We start from the raw sequence: 22,810 nt of genomic DNA, 5'->3' as shown, positions 1-22,810 counted from the left end.
TTGTAATTACAGCTTGTATTAGAATTATTGAAACTGGTAGGTCAAGAATAATAACAATAAATGAATATTCATCCCCATGTTCTAATTCACCACATTTGGGAACCCATATTTGTACTTATTCATTAGTTTCTGCCCAACTACTATGACACACATATTAAAAATATTGACTTACTTGCCAAAATAGCCAATCTTAACCCTTAAATGAACAACTTTGTAAAGCAGAATGTTTTGCATTGTTCTGCAACGAGCCCTCGGCTGACTGAAAATGTTCTGCCGTAAAAATTCTCATAACAGTGGTTTTCGACAATTTTTCTTAAAATTCTTCCAGATTGTTCTGCGTATGTGCAAAGGGTTCTTTAATGTTCATTACTGCAGCTAGTTTGAAGATAAAAATTCAGAATTACCTTTGCACATAAGATGGTCATATTCTTTCCATTTTATACTTTGAATTTGTTGGTAGATGTCCCAATTAGCGAGAACAACTTTTTGTTTCTTGCAGAGCATATGTGGCTGTAATTTCGCTAATTTGTTAAAATGTTTTGCTTGCGTTTCTTTTTTTTTTACCAACCCGAATTTTTTTTTCTTACTATAGTTTGAATCACAAAGGTAGTAGTTATACTGAGCGAATCCATACTTCCTCTTGCCGCATTTTACTGGCGACGCAATGATCTTCGAGGATCATTAATAATTAGTGTCTAAATAACATGTAGAACCCAGAAACGTCATTTATGTTGCAAGGGGTTGTATAGTTATTAAAAAAGGAAATTAGCTTTTTATACGGGCATCCTGTGCTCAAAAAGATAATTAGAAAATTTTTTTCTCTCCCGAGAATAACAAAAGAAGTTCCACGTTTCCAAGTGCGATTCGCAGAGATATTTTAATTCAAACACCAGGGAAAAGGGGGGGGGGGGAAGAAAAGCATCAACTAACAGACAACACTTCTTTTCCTTGTTTATGCTCTGTTCTTTCCCAACTTTCCTCCGATTTTTGAATTCAAATAACTCAGCGAATATTGGAAACGTGGAACTTGTTTTGTTGGCCTCAGGACAGACATGGAAACAACTTTCTAATTGAGTTTTTTAGGACAGGATGTCCGTATAAAAAGTTAGTTTTAATATTTTAATAACTATGCAACCCCTTGCAACATGAATGACGTATGAGTTCTCCATGTTATTTGGATACTTTTTCTAGTTGGAAGTACGCCAGTACGCCTCTGGGATCAACAGGTTGCCAGTAAAATGCGGCGAGGGAAATTGTGGATTCCCCCTGTAGAAAGTAATATTACTTCATTACATTTATTTTATATGCGATTTTTGAGGCTCTGTACGTCCTGTTTAAGGCCCTGTATGAGCGGTACATCTCGAAATAGATTTTTTAAATGGTTTTTCCGGCTTTCTATAATGCGTGTCATTTATCCATAAAAAAAATTATCAGCTCGAACAAATCATGCTTTCAAGGATTAAAACACCAATTATTAAAAAAATAACAATAATAATTACAGATAAAAAAAATATACAGTGTCCGGGAAATCCTTTACTCAGGCCTTTTCTTCCCAATCACCGTTCACGGACAAAAAAAAACATCCATAAATCTTTAATGAGGTACCCTTCCCTACTCAATTGTAATTTAGTAATCACATAAAATTTAAGGCGCCAATGACAGTACACCAGTGGTCCCAAACCTTTATATATGCCTGCGCACACTTTTTCCCCCTAGGCACGGGGTAAATTTTCAAATTTTATTTCCAAAATTGACCACTTCAATAACTAGAAGAATAGCTTGAAAATCGTTCCGAACATCGACAGAAACGCGGCGGGCAACGGGTTGGGAACTACAGCCGACGCCGTTAGTTAGAATCACGGATAACTATTCGGGTATTGTTATCATTCTCGCAAATTACGGAAAGGGCCAATATCATTACATTGGGGGGGGGGGGGAATTCGTGAAAAGTTATCAGGACTTTGGGGTCGTGTTATTATCTTTTTTGAAAGTCATTTTTCCCCCTATACGTTATCAACCTGCAAGACTGTGGAAAGCTCAGAAAGCTCCTTTGTGCACAAAAATTTTCATACTCAGTTCCACAATATCCTAATCGGGTTGTAATAGCTGCTATGATCCATGTGCGTGTAGCGCTAATTTTGCAATTTATTTGCTATAGTGAAGGCTTATGTGAGGCGAAAAGGAAGTCCCTTTCTTCAGTTCTTGGTCAGCTTCTTTCAACTAACCATATTCGCAGTTCCTTGGCTAAAAAACTTTCACAAGGAATCTATGTAGAATGTAGATTACATTATAAAAAGAATAGCATCTCGTGGGACACATTAGACGGTTCCATTTTAACCTCTCGCAATTTCTAAATATGTAAAAAAAGGATTTTAACTCAATGGGGAAAAAATTCCTGTTTAAGAACTGAAAAAACAAAAAATGCACCATTCAACATTTTGAAAATTTTTGTGATGGAATTGGAAAGAAACAAACCACACTTACTACCGGAATTTTTTCGAATATGGTTATCAATCGGCTATTGTTATCAGAAACTCTCCAGAGTCCCGATGTGATCACATTGAGCAGCGTGTACTGCAGTAATAAATCGCACATGCATCTCTGAGGAATTCATAACGAATTGATGCGCGCCGAGAAATGTTTCTATATGTGCATATCCTCTTAACGTATTTATGACGTCAGCGGTGTGTCATGTGTTCGAAACGCGTTACCATCTAACTTCCAAATTAAAAGTGAACATTGGCAGATTGTTGGGAACCACTGCTGTACACCATAGCATACTGCGAATAACACCAGAATCACATCGGCACCGATTTGGTAAACGTAGCTAGGGGTTTACTAGACGGTGTGCCGCGACACTTCAAGGGTGCTGCTAAAGGGAATCGAGATCGGGTAGGGATGTGTCGCAAAATATTTGAAACTCTAATGAAGAGCACAAGGGTGCCGCAAACATTAAAAGTTTGGAAATCAATGCAGTAAGGTTTTTAAAATATGCGTAAGCCGTAATTATGGTGTTAGCCGTTAGCGATTCCATTAGTTTGACGTCACTATCGAATTACGTGACCTCGTATCGAAACCCGATGTAAACTGCCACTTTTTGATGTTTTCGTTATTTATCACGTCGGAAAGCTATCATTAATAAAATCCAAACAATAGTGATTTTTTAATAAGCTACGTAACACATACACAAAGGGAGAATCTTGTAAAGCCGGATCCACACAAGCACCCCATGCAGCTTCAGCCTGCGTAAAAAGCCGGTTTTGAAGTGACTAACGCAGCAGCGCGGGATTTTAATGGTCAATTTTGCGTAGCCGCCCCTCCAAAATCGTTTTGCGCAACTCAGAATCTCGTAGCGCGTCTGATGCCGACAGAGATCATAAAAAAGCTCGAAATCATAATTTACGGCTCGAACATACTTAAAGCGTTGTATGTCACTGGTGACCGTTAATAAAGACGCCGTAGAGACAGCCCAGTGATTCTCAACCAAGGGCCATGTGCAAATACAGGTTGTTCTAGGGCACAGCTTGACAAATCCCGGGTCACCATGGCGACTAAGAAGTTTTATTGGCCTATAATTATTTTTATGTATGATTTGAATTGAAATCGGAGGACAGCACAAAATTATCAGAAATTATGTCAGCGTGTCTGCTAGCATGGGAAGGTCCTGAAGTCATGGAAAAGTCATTGAGTACACTGTTTGGGCTGATTTTCTCGGGAAATAAAACATACTTGGCGTCTATGAAATTTTGCCGAGTCCTAAATTTTTTCGATTTCTCAAGCCTTGGAACGCTTCCGCTGGGCAGATGGAACAGCCAATATAAAAGATACTAGCGAATTGAACGACTCCTAAGGCTGCGATCATAGTGAAGCGAAGAGTTCCGAGAGTAGCGACAACGAAGAAAAAATGCATAGGGGTGGAGGAAGAGATGTCCGTAAATACTAAAAGAGGAAGAGAACAGCGAGAATTGCTGTTCTGAAATGTAAGGGTGTGATGATGATGACCCTCGTAGAAGAGGGAAAGAAAAAAAAGGAGAAACAGCAAGGAATTCAGCAAATAGCGAAAATCAGCAGATCGAGGCAAAACAGGTTTGTTCAAGTCACGCACCTCTCGTTGAGTGGCCTCTTTCTCTTCTTTGTCTCGCTCCTCATGTGTGGTGTAAGAAAAAACAATACGATTGTTTTTGTCATTCTTTCTTTCAAACCGAGCACAACTCAGGTCTACCACCATCTATGAGCGATTTACTACCTAGTGAGTTGTGTCGGAAGTGCAACTGTATGTGTACCTAACAGTCTGACTGCGTATGTAGTGTTGTGTTTGATTTTTCAGTTGATTGATGTGTTATGATTGAATTACATTTGTACTGTTTGTAGGTCTGTTGCTCTCTGTGGCAAGACTTTTTAAAGGGGAGGTCGGCTCGCATTCGCATCTCGAAGTTGGGAACCATAGAAAACCAACTTCAGCCGACCACCGCTGTGGCGACGGTGGGGTTTTGTTTTTGTCACTGGTCTCTATTTAATAGCCGCCAACTTTTGAAAATGAAAATTAGGGAGATTTTCGCGCGGACCCGTATTATATACTAAAACCACTCCCCAATAAATACAAAAGGGATTTTTCCAAATGAAATAGGGACTTCCCCCACACAAAAGTTAAAGCGTAGAAAATAAAATCTCTACTCAAAAATTGAAGTCAAATAAAATAGGGATTTTACTCACATGGAAGTTAAACCCTTGGGAATAAAATCCCTACGCAAAAAACAAGTGAAATAGGAGGCCAAAACTTCAATGGTGATATAAAAAAAATATTTTGTTCAATCAGAAACGATGTGAACAAACATTCTGCGCGAATGACCCCAAAATCATCGGAAGGTGAAGGGAAAAAAACGTCAATTTTTGAAGAACACTGACATTTTGTGACACTTGCTTCATGTTTTGATTTCACGTGGGTGATGTCAGTCTTTCCACCATGACCGATGTTTATGTCCGTAACACAACTTGTACAAACAGAAAAAGTCGGCCCTTTTCTGGAACGTTTGATGAAAGGAAATTCATTGGGGAATAAGTATCTTTATAAATTTGATTAAATATTTTTTTGCTAATCAGTATTCATGTTTTGTTATCGCACGTACGTAACTTCAACAAAAGAGGAAGTTTTGACCACATGCGTGTCACTATAATCTTCAATTATTATCCAAGACTATTGGCTGCTAAGCTATTTCCCTGCACGATAAGACAAACAACTTTTCTTGTAACCATCAGAGGGTTTGTAAAACTTCCTTAAAAAAAGGAATTTCGCACTATTCCCCCATTTACGATGTGTGACGTCATTTTGAAAGGGGGAAAAACAGAGGCAAAAGACTTTTTGGCCCACAAGAAATTCCTTAGGGATTGTTTTCAGAAGCGGGAATTCTTTTTAAATGAAGTAGGGAATTTTTAGGGACAATTAGGAATTTTGAGATTTTCGTAAAAATTCGGGAGACGCAGCTATGCTATTATGCACTCCCGTACCTCGTGGTCACCTCTCAATGTGTTCGGCCTAAGTGTTCTCAGGGATGCAAGTGCTACTCATCTATTTTGGAGCAGCAAACTTTCATTTTCGGAACAGAAATTTTGAAAATGGAGCAGAAGTAAAAACGGACTATATCTGCAATAAAGGGGTAATATTTCCCTAAAATGCTGAAAGTGTGTAAAATACCAAAAAAATGTTTAGAACAGACAATTCTAAATAAATTTCCTTATCAAATTAAAGTCCATTTAAATTTTTTCTGAAGCATCTGTCACTACTGAAACCACGCAATACTGCAATACCAAAACCAATCATCAAATACAACACTTCCCCCATAAGCACTGGAACCCGAAAGCTCAGGCCCCCCTCACCAAGAAACTGAGAGAAAGCCGAGGCTCTCGAATAATTCGTGAACATTCAATGCAATCTATCCCTCCATACGCCATTTCGGGTCGTATTTTTGGTCTTCGGTCACCTGGCAACCCTAGACTTAGGGCCGTAGAATGCCTTCTCAGGGCCCCGGGGTACACTTCTACTTGGGGTCCTCTTTGAAAGGGTTATGACAAATAATGAGAAATAAGAGTGTACATTTTCTATGGGAGCCCCATACAGCTCGAGACCCCTAAAAATGTTCTTGTCGTATCAGAACTTCGGCATCTACGACGAAACTTTTCCAAGTACACAAGGTCCACGGGCGCGCCAGCTGAAAATGCGTCCTGCGCATGGAAAAACTCCTAAACACACTATTGATCTGTATTAACCAGAATCCATACCGGTCCCGTTGCGTTGAGAAAACGCTACGACGCGTAGTAATAGTGGGCTCAAATCAGATCAGAAGAACCTAGAACAACGTTAAACGGAGCGAAGTGCGAGTGATCGAGCACTGTTCCACGCGGGGCGCACGCTAATACCCGACAGGTCATCGCGCCAAACAGTGATCCCCTCCGAATTTTTCGAAAATTAACTGAAATATCCCATCCCGTTACAAGTCAAGTTCTTACTACTACTTTCATGATTGGCACCTTTTCTCTCCACGCAGTGTGATATTATAACATTGTTGTTACTATATTGACAAATTTATCATCAGATTTGTAAAGTATTAGCCAAGTGAGATCTTGAAATTATTTTTAACCAAATCAACTTTGTTGCCAAAATGTGGTAATTTGTTCTCCTTCACAAGTTAAATTTTTTGAGGGAAGGTGCATACTATGTATACGTGTTTACTGCACAATCATTTTTTTGTACTGCCATATAAATCGGATTACATGTTGATCAATAAAACAGGGAAATATTATTTGAGCAAATTTAAAATTTTATCGAAACTGTTACATGTAAGAAGCTTCAAAGAAGGATGTAAAAAATGTCAAGTTGATGAAGGTGAATGGTGGAAACAGTAAAATAACAATTATTCAATCAGAAACCTTTAATCAAACTAATTATTTTATGAATTGACATATTCATGATAATTAGTGGTTTCAGATTTTTCTATTCATTATTTATATATTGAGTCACATTTTCAAACCAAATTCTACATGTTGCAGCAAAGATTTTAATTTCCTTGTGATTGCAATTGATTTTTATCCTGCTCACATGTTAATAAATTTACTTTACCTTTTTACAAGAAAGATTTTGACACAACTTCAAAATTTATTTCAGCCTACATGATTCACCCAGAACTTGGTCATTTTTTCAGATGAAGTTTCATTCAGGGGCATATTTATAAGGAGGTTGTTGCCCCGGGCCCCTCTTAGATGGACTGCAGGCTCTCGCCACCCTAGATACTACTAATTTTAACATGGCTTTGAGATATTCTTATATTTCGTTTCTTGATGGGTTTTTCTCAGACACATAACCCCCCACCCCAGCTCTAAATTTGCAGAATGAAAGCCATCTCTTTATTGCTTGTACTTCTAAATATGGTTTTGGATAGTGTTTCATACACGCACTCATAACATAAATGAGATGCCATAAAAATTTGAAATTGTAATTGTTAGACTCCATCATGACAATTAGTAACTGATGGATTTCATTCAACAAGCTTATTGTGTTAATCAAGTTGTGTTGCAGAATTACAATCAAAAGTTGTGATACAACATATAAATCTTACAAAACTTCTGAATTGGAACTGGGGGGGAAAAAATCTCATCTCAAAATAATTAGTGATACTTTATTAACTTAAGGGGTATCACGACCCCTGAAGTCGATTTTTCAAACGACTTTAAAAAATATTTCATTCAATTGTAAAGAAAATTTCATGTCAATCGGATTAATTTGTTTTCCTCAAAATAAAGTTAAAAATTAATGAACTATAGTATAAACGTGAATAAAAAAAACACTTTGAACATGATTTTTTCAAATTGCAGTTTTTGATCTCATCCGTTTAAGATACGAAAAACCTACTACACCCATAGGCGGAGATAGACTTGGAAGTCAGGGCATGATGATGTCAGGGGGGAATGATGTCAATATTCATATATACATTAGAACAGTCAACACCTTTGACGCTGGGGGGGGGGGGGGGGCAATGCTCCCCCATATCTCCGCCCATGACTACACCAAAAATTCTGAAATTTTGTAGAAATATGTATTTGGCATGTTTTAGTAAGATGAACCTCTCAAACTTTTATATTTGATCATACGTTAGAATTTTGTGTATTTTAAAGTTTGAAAAATGTATAAATTTCCAAAATCTGAATTTAATATTTGTTTTAAAAAATACTTGGGTTAACTTCTAAATCTGAAGTTCATTTTACTAACACATGGCGAGTAAACATTTCTGCCAAATTTCAGAATTTTCAGGACACTGGTTTTGTCTTAATTTTTAAATCTCATGCATTAACTCAAAAAAACTGCAATCTTAGGAAATCATAATAAATAACTGTGTAGTACACACAATCCCAGTATTGTCAAACCCATTTGCTCACCAATAAGGTGTTAAGCGAGATGACTCGCTCCGATGGATATGTATATATATTTTTTTTTATTTCACAATATGATTTTCTTTTCTTTTTCTTTTTGTATCCTGTGTATATAATATGGCAAGTGTAAGATAACAAATGAGATGGCATGGGGGGGGGGGGGGGCGCAATTGCTTTTAAAACATACCTCCATCCTAATATGTGTACATTCATCTTAACTAAACCCCGAAACTTCTCCAACTCCTAATTCCATCTCGTCTGTAATCGCGACAGTACCGAATTGTCTGGGGAAAATATGTTGTAAAAGTTTTTTTTTTTTTTTTTTGACACAAAATAAAGTGTTCCAGACTCTGCCACGAAACTGGGCTGGAAGAGATCTCGGAGACAGGATAAGTCCAGTGGCAAAGTTCTGGCTTTCATTCATTCATTGTAGTACACACACAAGCGAGGAAAGAAACTGCTTTACTTTCTTGATATATCTTAGGGTTAATAGAATATTATCATTTTTAAAAATGCCAAGTTATACACTTGTTGAATTCGGCAGGATTATAAAGCGATGTAATCAACTTTTAAAGCGTTATAACTCATTAATTACGGGTCAAATAAAGAAGCTGAAAACACTTTTCCATATTTGTTTTTCACAAGGAATCACATGTGTAATTTTATTGGGCAGTCAATAGTTACCACCCTGTATGACAAACTCGTACTCTAGTTATACAGAAGATAATGAGGAAGAGTATATAATCCTTTGCCTGATATAATCACAAACAGAAAACGATAAAGACAAATACACAGAAAAATATGAAATTCCTAATTCCTAGTGTGTCAAAATACATTAGGAATTTAGTATTTTTCTATGTATTTGCTTTTATCGTTGTTGTGTGTTTGATGAGGTGATGTCATGATGCGAAGTATCCTTCTATTTCAAGCTATTTTTATACAATAATCATCAAGACTGCTGTGCTAGCAGAAAAAATTATAGAACAAAATAGACCAAACTAAATAAATTAAAAAACAAGGGAAAACTTACGCATTGCAGTATGGCTGCTTGTTATAACCTTTATAGGTTTTCATGTTGAGTGTCATTCCACATTCCTGACACTTGAAACATAACTTGTGCCACAACTGCAATTGTAAAATGCATGATTAGAAAATTATATGCATACATATAAGTATATGGGTCATTCCCAAAAAAAGTGTACAAACTGTTTCCGAGACTTTGTATTTTTTTTTTTTACAAAATTTCAGAGCATTCTGGTGGTAATTTTAATTTTTTTCTAGTTTTTCATTTAATTCTCTGTCATGCAGTGTTTCTTAATTTGTTTCAGATGGTATCTAATTTTTTTTTTAAATCATTGTTTGTAACAAAACGTCAAAATCTGGCTGTCCCAGCTTCAAAAAAGTGTTAATCAAAGAGACGTGGTGCAAACCTGGAATTTTTTTTCAGAAAACTTGGAATCACATTTTATATATGTGCCATAGATGAATGAAACTGACAAAAAAATTTTGAAAAAATTGGAAAACTATCTTATTATGAAAAACTATTTTTTTGTTCAATGTCCCAAAGTTTTTCCCATTTTAAAATGGGAAAAACTCCACTCTGTTACGGTCATTTGGAAAATATATTTTTATACCAGATTAAATCTGATAACACTTTTGAGCTCATTGAAAGGTTTACTTTTAATGCTTGATCAACAATTTTGGATTTGACTTTTGCAAAATGACTTAATATTCATTTTATGTCTTTAGTACCAAATTTTTCTCTGTCAGATGTCCACTCTGTTAAGTCACTATCATAAATAATTAAGATTTTTTTTTTCATCTACATCAGCATCTAGTGATAACACATGGAAATATGCTGCAAAATATAATAAAAGTTTTCACAAATCATTAAAATTTATAATAGAAAAAAAAATTTAGGCTAATTTGTCCACTCTGTGTTACGTCTTCCAAAAACTCAACCAACGCAACAGAATGGAAACTATGATTTAAAGTAAAGTTTTCTTAGTTAAGAGGTTTTGAAGTTTTAAGTTAAATTTAATAAGTTATCTATTCAATTTAAACCCTTTAACACGTTCTCCCCCATCATATTTTTTCAGTTAAATAGTACAGATCATCAAAATCATTGCCAGGCACAGATCTAGGGAGATTTGGCATAAGGAACATTTTAATATGAATAAAGGTCGTTATATGACAATATGGTAATACATTCTGTATTTTAAGGGACAGAACAATTATTTCCCTATATTATTTTTGTTTTCCGGCTCTATCCCCCCCCCCCAAGTCTCACTGGATATACTCGATCACTAATGTGAGAGACATAAATGCAAGATTTATACCAACATCAAATTACCATTCAATTTCAACAAAAAAATTTGAAGTAAAGGAAAGTTGGAAATAGGGAAACACTTATGTTGGCAGCATGGTAATTTGAAATATAAATTGATTGCACTATATAAACTGAGATTAACCCAAACAACATCTCCAGAAACCATAGTTGATGATATCACGTGTAGCATAGTCTAAATCCTGTATGTATGGCAAATGTTTGAATGGTCATAACAAACAAGATGGTATCTATGAATGAAATTTCTAAATCGCTGGATGAGAATAGCACTGTACAGTGAGAAGAATGGCAGCGCAAACAAGAAAAAGGGGAAAAGAATGGTAAAAGGATAGACATTACAAAAATAACAAAAGAGCAGAGATTGTGGAACCTAACAGACTTAATCAATATTTTCCAAAAAGAAATGAAATTATTCAAGAAACACATTTTTAACATCCAACACCAATATAGAGCTTAGCAAATGTGTATTAGAAACATACAAAAACATAAAGCTGTTCTTCATGTGTATTTCAGTGAAAATTATAATTGTAAATTATCTGAAGAAGTGCAAAGTCATCCATCATTTCGGTGGGTCAAGAAATCAAGTATTTCTTCATACCCGTGTGCTGTATGTTGCTTCGGAATGTGAGAAGCCACTTTCGTTCTACTCAGTGTCACAGAATTGGGAGCATGGACCTTCATCTATTTGGGCTCATTTGGAACCGATTTTTTCTGATGGACGTTGTACTCAGTACAAAAAAGAACATTTTTACTTATTAGACAAATCTCTCAAAATATTTCATGTTGTACTTGGAATTTTTTTGAAACAAACCATAGAAAAAGAGCAGTTGATGGTGTTAGTGATATATTGAAAAGGACAGATGATAGCATGTGGGAATGACATATCAGATGCTACTCAGTTTTTCACAATTCCCAAAGATGCCACCAATGTAAAATTGTATGAAATCAAAAATGAAGAAATAAAACGTTTAAAAAAAATTATCTCAAATGATATACCTGCGCTAAAGGGCACTATGGCAATCCACCAAATAGTAGCAACTGGCAATACAGAGATGTTTCTTGCTTTTGTGAAAGAAATGCTAATCTCTGTGAATGCTACGAAAAGAAAACTTACTCTTGCCAAAGAATTCTAAAATGGAAGTTCCACAACCGATTTCAGAGTTTGAATCTCTGGAAAATGACATTCAAGAAAATAGTGAAAACTATGCTATCGACTCCAAAGGAAATAGCTATGAAGAAACGTCAACTGGTCTAATTAAAGTAGGTGTTCATATGCTCATGAAATTTTGATTTCGTTGTGTATATAAATCTACATACAGATACGTTGTTGTAGCCCAAAATGACAGCGATGATGATGATGGAGATCAAAGTTATGTGCCTCAAAACTATGAATGATTCTAGTAAGCTGTTCAGAGCTGATGACAAAGATCTCTTACATCCACTTTGACCAGATTTTAAAAATTTTGCCAGAGCCAAAATTCGAACCTCGAAGGGGGGGGGGGATCGTGTGTTTTTTGAATTTCCTCATAGCGTGGACGTTTTTCAGATGTCATAGAGGAGTGTCTGGGATAACTTTCATATTGTCTATATAATTGTTGAAAAAATAAAAGTGTTTAGTATAATTGTGACTGCTTACTCTAAGTTAAACATTTCTATCCACTCTGTTACGGGAAGCCTTTTCGAAGTTCACAGGCAAAAAAATTAAAAAGCACTTCAAACTAAGATGTTAAATTATAAGTTACCAACCCATTGTGTGCCAGAAATAAAAAATTTAATTTTAAGTAGTTGAAAAAATGTAAAAAATAAACTTTTCTATGTGCTATTTCGAAAAAATCATGGAAAACGATCAAAACGACAGAAAAAAAAAAAGTATAAATTTTTTTAAATTCCTTTTTTTTCAGCCCATGTGCAAGAAATAAGCCGATTTCATTATTTTATGGGGTAAAAACAGCAGAAATAATATTTATTTTTTTACAGCAATATTTGTTTCCGTAACAGAGTGGACAAAATCCATCATTTTCAGTCATAAAACCCAAAAAATAAAATATTACAAACTAAAATATTTCTGAAATATTAAATTTTTCATCTTAAAAATATGGAATGTACACTTTTTTTTTAGGAATGACCCATATACAATGAAACCTTACTATAACGATAATCAATATAATGGTAAATCTCTCTCTACAATGATATTTTTTCAAGTCTTGTTTGGAAATGTGTGACTCTAATGCAGTTTCCCAACCTTTTTTGTCCTATAGCCCCCTACTTCAGAAATTTTTTTTCCCCATCGCCCCCACCCAATGCAATCTAACGCATAGGATCCTATGTTATACTCGTAGCTTTTACCCCCCCCCCCACTCTTTGGAACATTCCATCCCTGCCAGGAGGCATTAACGCCCATGTTGGGAATCACTGCTCTAATGTTAAGTTGCTCCTCTCGATAATTCTTTGACAACAATATTTTTTTTCTTGGTCCACAGAATATAGTTATATCGAGGTTTCACTGTCCATATAATTATGGGGGGTAAAAGAATTAGATTTTATAGAATTTTCAAAGCAATCAATGGAGCAAAAACTCAGAAAATCAGCAAAAACGTGGTCTTAAATAAACATTTTTTTTTCTTTATGGTCCTTAAATTTTTTCTATTTTATGATGTTAGTTTTAACATTGGTTTTTTAAAACATTTTTACTTAAATTTCAATCGGGAAAATTTCAAGTAACAATATTAAAAAACCTTTTATTTATCTGAACACATTTTCAGTGGATAATTTAATATGTACAGCAAAGAAATATGCAGTTAAACCTCACTAAGTCGTCACATCCTGTTATCGAAAAATTATGATGGGTCAAGCGAAATGACGACTTATGTAAAGTGCCATCAGTCTCAGTAAGGAATATTGTGAAAATCGTATAAATTTAAAATACATTTATTAAAATATGAATCAAAATTACAATATTAAATTTGTAAATTGCAAAAGAAAAAAAAAAGAAATTTAGAAATTTTTTTACCTTTTTTGGTCTCTTATTACTTAAATTATGGTAAAATGTATTTGTACACTTTGATTTACACTAGAAATTTGTAATTTAGACTAATCATAGCAACTGTTAGAATAGTTGGTTTTTCTTCACAACAAAACTACTGCACATTAATTTTACAGACATGAAATTTAATTTTAGTGTTTCAATTCTTCGTCAGTAGTTCATGATACAACTACAAGGTAATCTCAAACACAGTATCCACTTTTGTCTTGAACGGGGCCCCTGGGCAGGAAAAAATAAGCATTAAAAGACCATAGCTCAGGAAAGAACGTCTGATTTTTCAACAAAGATATTTCATTTAAATTTGAAGCCCTAAATTAATGGGGCCCATGCAGAAATCAGGCCTAGCTCAAACAGTCCTTTACGTTTCAAAAATCTTGGTCGGCAAATGAACTTCCCCAGCGTAACTTTCGTTACTTAAACTGTTCAGTTTTGGTATATAGGCTTTTATGGGGACTTTTAAACATATGGCAATGCTGTTAACAAACTCTTTTTTTAATGGGAGCCATAAAAATGATCTGTTCCTCTCTCTTTTTCATAGTGACCACTTAACCGAAATTAGTGAAAAGTAAATGAGGGTTTAATAACATTGTTGTCTATGAAAACTGGAAGGGCCTGAAGAAAAACGACGACTTAACAAGATTTACTGTATTTGATATAAATATATTTCTTGTATACATTTTGCATATATTTATTTATATTAAATATAAATATGTTTGATATAAATAAATATATTTTCAGTCTCATATTTTCATTTGAAAATTTGATACATTCAATTGACTATGGGCCTCATATTTCCAGTTGAAACGGGTTAATACTCTCAGTCGAAAATGATCTGATATTTACAGTGGATATTGAATGGTCTGATATTTTCAGTCGAGAATGAACTGATATTTCGAGTCTTCATTTTGATTTCAGAATGGTCCGATATATTTAGTGAAGAATGGTCAGGGCCACAACTAGCTGCTTGATATGCTGGGCAAGAGTGCATTTCTGTGCCTCCTTGTAATGTTGAAGTTAAAAGGTGAACTTTGTGCCCAGGGCACCAGATCCACCTGCTCCCCCTAGTTGCGGCCCTGAGAACAGTCTAGTATTTTCAGGCGTAAAAGGGGTGATACTCAGTCAAGAATCTGATATTTTAATGGGGGATTAAATGGTCTGATGCATCAGCCGATAATGAACGGCCTCTTATTTTCAGTCGGTAATAATGGTCTGATATTTTCAGTTGATAATAGTGGTTTGATATTTTTATTCAGTCACGAATGTGTGTGTGATCTGATATTTTTAGTCAATAAATAAATGATCTGATATTTTCAGTTAAGAATGATCTGATATTTACTGTCAATAATGATCTGATATTTACAGTCAATAATGAATGCTCTGATATTTCAGTCAAGAATGTGTGGTTTTTATTTTCAGTCAAGAATGTGTGGTTTTTATTTTCAGTCAAGAATGTGTGGTTTTTATTTTCAGTCAAGAATGTTATAGATCTGATATTTCCTGTCAATGATGAATGGTTTGTTATAAAATGGTCTATTATCAAGAATGGTCAGATATTTCCAGTTGAGAATAATCTGATATTTTCACTTCAGAATGGTCTGATATTTTCACTTCAGAATGGTCTGATATTTTGAGTCGATAATGAATGGTCTGATATTTTGAGTCGATAATGAATGGTCTGATATTTTGAGTCTATAATGAATAGTCTCATACTTTGTCATAAAATAGATGATACTCTCAGTTCAGAATCTGATATTTTCATTGGGGATTGAATGATCTGATATCTTCAGTCGAGAATGGTTTGATGTTTTTAGTTGAAAATAGCTTGATATTTTCAGTTGAGAATGTATGGTTTTATATTTTCAGTTGAGAATGAATGGTCTGATATGTTCAGTCAATAATGAATGGTCTATTATTTTCAGTCGATAATAAATGGTGATATTTTCAGTCGATATTAAATGGTGATATTTTCAGTCGATATTAAATGGTGATATTTTCAGTCGATAATGAATTGTTCTATATTTTCAGTCAAGAATGGTTGGATATTTTCAGTTGATAGGCCTAATGAATGGCCCGATACCTTCAATTGAGAATGATTTGATATTTTCATTCAGTAATAAATGTTCTGAAATTTTCATTGAGAATGGTTTGATATATTCAGTTGAGAATGATCTAGTATTTACTGTCAATAATGAATGCTCTGATATTTCCAGTCAAGAATGTATGGTTTATATTTTCAGTCAAGAATATATGGTTTATACCTTGGGCACGGTAGCCCAGATAGATGATACTAGCCTAAAGTACCAAAGGATGTTTAGAGATGTCACGAGTTTGATATCTGGTTCGTCCTTGTCAGAAACTTTCTTGACACGGGTACAACAGAAACGTACAACACGACCACAGAAAAAGATTGCTACTGCAGGGAGTCCCACATCGAGAGGTTAGCGGACCAACCTCTTGGTGAGTATAAAAAAAAAGCTGCCTTTCGGAATCTACAATAAATTGTACGCCTCGGTCTAATTAGACCTCGTGTACAGAAAATGACTGATCTGACAACGATCAAATGATCAATGGTTTATATTTTCAGTCAAGAATGGTCCGATATTTTCAGTGAATAATGAATTGTTTGTTATTTCAGTCAAGAATGGTTGGATATTTTCAGTTGATAATGAATGACCTGATAACTTCAGTGGAGAATGATCTTATCAAAACATTCTCAACTGAAAATATATTTCCATTCGCTAATGAATGGTCTGATATTTCCAGTCAATAATGGTTGGACATTTTTAATCGCTAATGAATGGTTTGTTTTCTTCTGATATTTTCAATCGAGAGTGATCCAATGTTTTCTGATATTTTCAATCGTGAATGATCTGATATTTGCTGTCAATAATGAATGCTCTGATATTTTCAGTCAAGAATGTATGGTTTTATATATTCAGTTGAGAATGAATAGTCTGGTACTTTCAGTTGATACATTTTTGCGAAAACATCAGATATTTTCTATAAAACATTGTATTTATAATAAACCCTGCTAGTGCTACATGAAATGTTTTGAATTTGTTCTTGTTAAGTAACAATGTTCTTGTCAGTAATGCCATCTGTGATTTTTATCTGATTTAGCTGGTATCAAGTTATTTCAGTTCATATCATTATGAAATACTACTGTCACTGTAAACAAGTTTTTTAATTTCATGAAAATAGAGACTTTTCCCACTAAATTCCACAATCTTTGATTGATATATACGACCTTGCCTTTACCATAAGTATCAAGTTGGAGCAGTAGAACATTATTTGTTTACAACAAAAAATAGCAGTAGAGTCATATTATGAGGTCTAAAATCTAGAGATGTCACTAGTTTAATTTTACTGCTTATAAATTACGAGATCGAGAGATGATTAGTAGAGTCATTTCATTAAATCTTAAAAATATGAGAAAAAAATTACTTTTAAATGAGATTAATAGAAAATGTTATGAATCATTGCGGAATAGATCTTTAATCCTATCTAAATCCACGCCTTCAACTTAAGCCTAACGTTTTGGAAGATCCTATGCTTACCTTATCTAAACACTTCAACTCTTCTAATGGATACACCGTTTTCTCACATCGTGCACAACGTTTAGAACTCATTTTTAGTAGTTTTTTAGTTCAACGCCCAATTAAATCACTAAATCAAGATGAGACACAAACTCTCGCGATCTAAATCTAAACACACTCGGCAAACACTTCCTTGAGAGAATAAAATACCGACTAACACTAACGCAATGACTGGCACCTCCTTCAGATCTCAAAACTCAAATGCTTGTGTTGGCAAGGATTCCATAAACGAGGTGAATGCCAAGTTGGCGACTTCTAACCATGCCAAGAGTTTTTTTTTGTATAAATTTTGTTGCCAAACATACGTCTGTGATGTGACCTCGTCCCAAGGTTTCTAGATTCTAGAATTTATAAAGACGGGCCCATACTCGCAGCTCTACGCCGCTCCGATGCGAGGGGGAAAAATGATACCGTTGAAAGTTGATTTTAATGCGCAATGTGCGGAAAAACAAAGCGCCGTCCAAACAGAATGGGTATGAATTCAGCAGGGCCTACACCCGCCGCTCTAAGCGACACCGTAGCGAGCAAAAACTGATTGTGGCTGAAAACGTAGCAGAACAACTTATAACGGAGCGAGGTGTCGAGAAGCAGGTTCCATCTGGAGCGAGTGCTAGAATACAGATCATAGAGAGTATTAGTATACAGAGAGCTAGTATACAGATCATGCTAGTATCATAGAGACACATAGCGATGCGCATCGAAAGAAGAAAACGCCGTCCAGATAAAATGCGCACGAATGAATTTCTTTAGCCAGGTCTCCAGCCACAACCCGCTGCGCAACGCGACACTACAGAGCGCAAAATCAAATTGTGGCTAAAAACAGAGCACAAAAGTGCAGAACAACTTTTGACGGAGCGAGGTGTTGAGAAGCTTGTTCCATCTGGAGCGAGTGCTAATACAAGTCCTAGCGCCCGAGACGCACGGTGGTAAGATGCTCGTCTTCCACTATGAAGGTTACCATCAAGATCCCTGGGTTCGGATACAGCCAAAAGAACATCAGAAAAAAGTTCTTTACCAATCGAGATTAGGGTGACCACAGATAGACGGCGCCTTCATTCCCCATCCAACTCCACTAATTGGAAATTGCTATATTACGATATATGACTGGAGTTGGTGTGCGGTAAAGTAGACAAGTCATAATTCAATCATAACATATCACTCACTTCACTTCTGAAATATAGATGGCAGCACTGAAAAATCAAACACAATACTACATACGCACTCAGACTGTTAGTTACACACACGCAGTTACACTTCCGCTCAATTCACTAGGTAGTAAATCGCTCATAGATGGCGATAGACCTGAGTTGTGCTCGGTTTGAAAGAAAAAAAGTACAAGTCAGAAGAAGAAAATGCCGTCCTAACAGAATGAGCCAGTTTTTTTCAAGATGGATTCACACCCCCGACGGGCTAAACGACATCACATCACCCAAAAAGCTGATAGTGGTTCAAAAGAGTGCAGAACAACTTTTGATGGACTGAGGTGTGAGTTATCGAAAGCCTTTTTCCCTTTGGAGCGAGCGTTAATACTGATCATAGTGCCAGATATCGATGCGCGTCAGAAGAAAAAAACGCCATCCGGATAGGGTGCGCACAAATGAGCCAATTTCTTTAACCGGTTCCACACCCGCTGCACTACACGACACCGCAGCGTGGAAAAACTGATTACGGCTCGAAGCACAGCAGGAGAACGCGGAAAACAACTTTAAACGGAGCGATGTGGGAATGATCGATAATCTTCTCTTGTTTCATTGTGGGGGGGGGGGGCTGGTAGGCCTACTGATTACCGCTCAAAACAGCGATGCGCGTCGAAAAAAAAAAACACACCGATCTAATAGAATTAATCAGTTTTTGTGATGTACCGACTCCCAGTAGCTCGCGCTCCGACGAGAGCAAGAATACTGTTCCGGGCAATTTTTCACAAGACTTCGAGATTACAAAACAAGTGGTTCGACGGACAAACCATAGGCGCAGATAGACTTGGAAGTCTGGGGTGGCAAGGTCATTATTGCTGGGGGGGGGCACGATGATGATGATGTCATTTCATATATGCATTAGATTAGTTGACTCCAAAATTGACGCTGGGGGGGGGCCACGCCCCCCGTATCTCCGCCCATGGGACAAACACAGATTAATTTACAGAACAGCAATTTATACACGTATTTGCAGGCTAATCAGAGAGCTCACAACTTTCTCGCAAAGTTCAATCACAACTGACTTTTCATCGAAATCTCTCTAATCTGGAATCTCTCCTCTTGTGATCGCCCCTATCTCCGGTCGAAACTTCGAGAAAAAGAACATTCCACAAATTTCTATTTCATAGTACCAGCTTTGTGGTGCCACTGTCTGGATGGGCGTAACCTTCTGGAATGTTCTCCAACCCTCCGCCAGTTGTCCGCCAATCGCACGCATTTCCGTTAAACCGAAACCGGTATCAACAGATTTCGATATTTCTGAGAGCCATCGAACAAATCGCGCCATCTATCGTCTATAGATCGTAACAATACGCTATGTTGAGCTGTTCACCATCCACATCGACCACGCTGTGTGCAACTTCACCTCCAAAACTGGTTTTCTGTTACGCAGCGCTACGATGTGGTCCGCTTCGACTAAACGGGAAAAAAATCTGATAGTGGCTCAAAACAGAGCAGAAGAGTGCAGAACTACTTTTAACGGAGCAAGTGTCGATAAGCTCTCCTCGTAATTTTGAAAGGAAAAACAGTAAACTCAACGCCCTGCCTGATCCAGCGCTCGGAGCGCAGCAGACACCCCCCCCCCCCCTAGGAGAGAGCTCTCTCCTAGTTGCAGCTCTGCCATGTGGAATGAGTCCCACCATAGGCGTAAACTTATTTAAAATGTTGGGGGGCGGCCCAGGCTCAAATAATGGAACCTCGTTTATGCGACACGTCGTATAAATGCGAAAACCGTATAACTGGAACTTTTTCCGAAAATTACCTTTCCCCCCCCCCCTTTTTTTTTACAAACGTTTCCCAAAAAAACAATTTTTGAAAAAAATCTGTCGTTTTGATTCAAAATCTTATACTTGAGAAGAAATATTATACTATTATAACATTACTGTTGCTAAAGTCTCAAGCAATTTTACGGTATTCATTTAAATTTTTAACAGAAAAAAAATGTTATTTAAACCTTATGTAAAACATCCTATACCTTGTTTGTTTTGCTTTTGGTTTCTATATTTAAGCAAAAAGTAGATGATGTATTGAGCTCCGTTTTTGAAAGATTTTTCTCTTAAAGAAAGAACTAATAGTGTACATGTTTGCTATCAGCAGGGCTAGAACTAAAGAGGAGGGCAGAGGAAGAAACGGCCCCGGGTGGTAAAATTTAGGGGGCGGCAGTTTTAGGTGGGAACAGAGAACACCGTTACAAAATTATCGAGGGCGGCAAAATCATATTTGTCCCGGTCGGCAAAAATCCTAGTTACGGTCCTGGCTATCAGCATACCATAGCCCGTTCAATAATTATTTCAGTACCTGTCAAAAGCCATTGAACCAGTCAATCATCTTAAATTTTATGGCTTTTTCAATAAAAAAACATGCATGAGAAACTACAGTCGATCCCGCTTAGTTTTTCCGCTTACAACGTTTCTTCATGTGTTTTTGAAAACCGGGAAACACTGTAGTATAGTATAGTATAGAACCGAGGACGCCCAGGCTCTGCCGCTTTTGCGATATAAGGGAAACACTGTATTTCAATGACACGGTTTTACCAATTGAAAAATTATTTGATATTCGATTGATAGAAATGGTGTTTTCTAAAACTTGCGAGTTCGAATCGAAGTGAAAACGTTGATTAATTGAAGTGTATACATTCAGGGCCCTGGGCAAAGCAGGAATTAAGAGGCTAATTAAGGGCTATGGGAGTCCGGGAGTCCTCGACACAGTGCATAACTGGATGGAGGCACATGGATTAGAGGTGGCAACGGAAAAATCCAAATTTTTATGGATCTCCTCCAAAAACCCCATATCGCTCCGAATGAATGGCTCACTAATAAAGAGAACCAAGGTACTTAAATACCTCGGAGTACACATTGATGGAAAGATGTCGTTTGTGGACCACATTCAGCAACAAGGAGACAAGGCCAATAGAATTCTCCCCACTCTACTCAGCTGTGCGGGCAGCAACTGGGGAATAAACAGCAGAATGCGGCGAATATTATACATCACAGTCATCCAAAGAATTCTCACATACGCGGCACCAGTCTGGGGGAAAAAACTGTCCCAACAAGCTAAAAAGAAGCTGGATTCTACGCAAAGGGGCTTCTTGCTATACATCACGAAAGCATATTCGACGACACCGACCAACGCCCTTCAGACGATCACGGGTCTCCCTCCACTAAGTCTCTGGAGAGAATTTGAAGCCAAGATGGGACTGCTGACCAGGCTTAAAAGACCCGCCAGACCGGAGAGAAGCAGCGGGATAGTCACGCCCTCACAAATAGACAAAAAGGCTACAGGATGGTCGGCCCACCCAGCCACCAGCACCAAGCAGGGGCAAATCTGTCTGAAACAGGAGCAACCAACAACAGAAACAGAGATTTACACAGACGGGTCTAGAATGGATGAGGCCACGGCGGCAGCTCTCGTCATCATCGAAAAACAGAAAATTACACACAAATGGGCCCATAAAGTAAATAACGAGACCTCGGTCTTCCAAGCAGAGATGTATGCTATTCTGGAGGCAATCGAAAAGGCCCAAGTGATGAATCGACCAGTCAGAATAATAACGGATTCTCTCTCATCACTTCAATCGATTGATGACCCGCTATCCAAAACGGAAGCAGCTAGAATTATCAGAGAAATTCTTATTAATAGCCCAAACATCTCGCTCTCCTGGGTCAAGGCGCACGAAGGCAACTGGGAAAACGAGGAGGCAGACACACTGGCTAAACAGGCCACCAAGAAGGAAACCGTGGATCACCACCTCCCGTTCCCCAGAGCATGGGTTAAAAACAAGTTTAAGCAAACCATGCTTCGAAAATGGTAACAACAGTAGGAAACCAACACCAAAACAGGAAGAAAGATCTATCAGATCCTACCGAAGGTCAAGATTGGTGACAATGGCTGGTCAAGGGGAATGACCCTGTACCTTACAGAGCACGGGCCCTTTCCCGCCTACCTCAAAAGATTTCATATTCGATCAACCGACAGCTGCAAGTGCGGGGAAAGAGGAACCCCCGTGCACTACTCCACAAAATGTCCCCTCACAAAGGAGTTACATTTTGGTGCGCCTTCAGAAGAAAACATACCTTTATGGAGAGCGGAGCTTCTGAAAAGGGCAGACCGCACGGAGAAAATAGGAAAACTTATACGCCTTCTTGAACATAACCAAAACGACTACATGCCTATTGAAGCTCGTCCACAAAGTAACAGAAAACCCTCGATG

General features: G+C 37.0%; 2 protein-coding genes across 5 annotated transcripts in view; one reads left to right on the top strand and one right to left on the bottom strand.

Annotated features, from left to right (window-relative positions):
• Positions 1-17,946, bottom strand: part of Lasp (LIM and SH3 domain protein Lasp) — a 126,973-nt gene extending 109,027 nt beyond the window's left edge. The window contains exons 1-2 of one of the 4 annotated variants that reach the window (XM_089246082.1): positions 17,369-17,946; positions 9,452-9,546 (exon numbers count right to left, since the gene is read on the bottom strand). In XM_089246082.1, the coding sequence (XP_089102208.1) occupies positions 9,452-9,546; positions 17,369-17,440 (167 nt within the window). In that variant the 5' untranslated portion in view covers positions 17,441-17,946. The remainder of the gene's footprint in view (positions 1-9,451; positions 9,547-17,368) is intronic. The other 3 variants (XM_089246085.1, XM_089246086.1, XM_089246083.1) reach the window with 3 other exon arrangements.
• Positions 17,947-21,466: 3,520 nt separating this feature from the next.
• LOC149072454 (uncharacterized) lies at positions 21,467-22,411 on the top strand. Its single transcript, XM_089247194.1, has one exon. It carries the CDS (start codon positions 21,467-21,469, stop codon positions 22,409-22,411), a length of 945 nt encoding a protein of 314 aa, XP_089103320.1.
• Positions 22,412-22,810: the final 399 nt, after the last annotated feature.

Source organism: Pholcus phalangioides, unplaced genomic scaffold, assembly GCF_987345545.1.
Source record: "Pholcus phalangioides strain wild (caught in Gottingen) unplaced genomic scaffold, Ppha-v1.0 ptg000017l_1, whole genome shotgun sequence".
Lineage (NCBI taxonomy): Eukaryota > Metazoa > Arthropoda > Arachnida > Araneae > Pholcidae > Pholcus > Pholcus phalangioides.
Note: the sequence above shows the minus strand (reverse complement) of the source record. Positions and strands in the feature narration are given on the sequence as shown.

Coding starts and splice junctions, on each gene's coding strand:
- LOC149072454 (XM_089247194.1), top strand. CDS start 21,467: ATGTCGTTTGTGGACCACATTCAGCAACAAGGAGACAAGGCCAATAGA.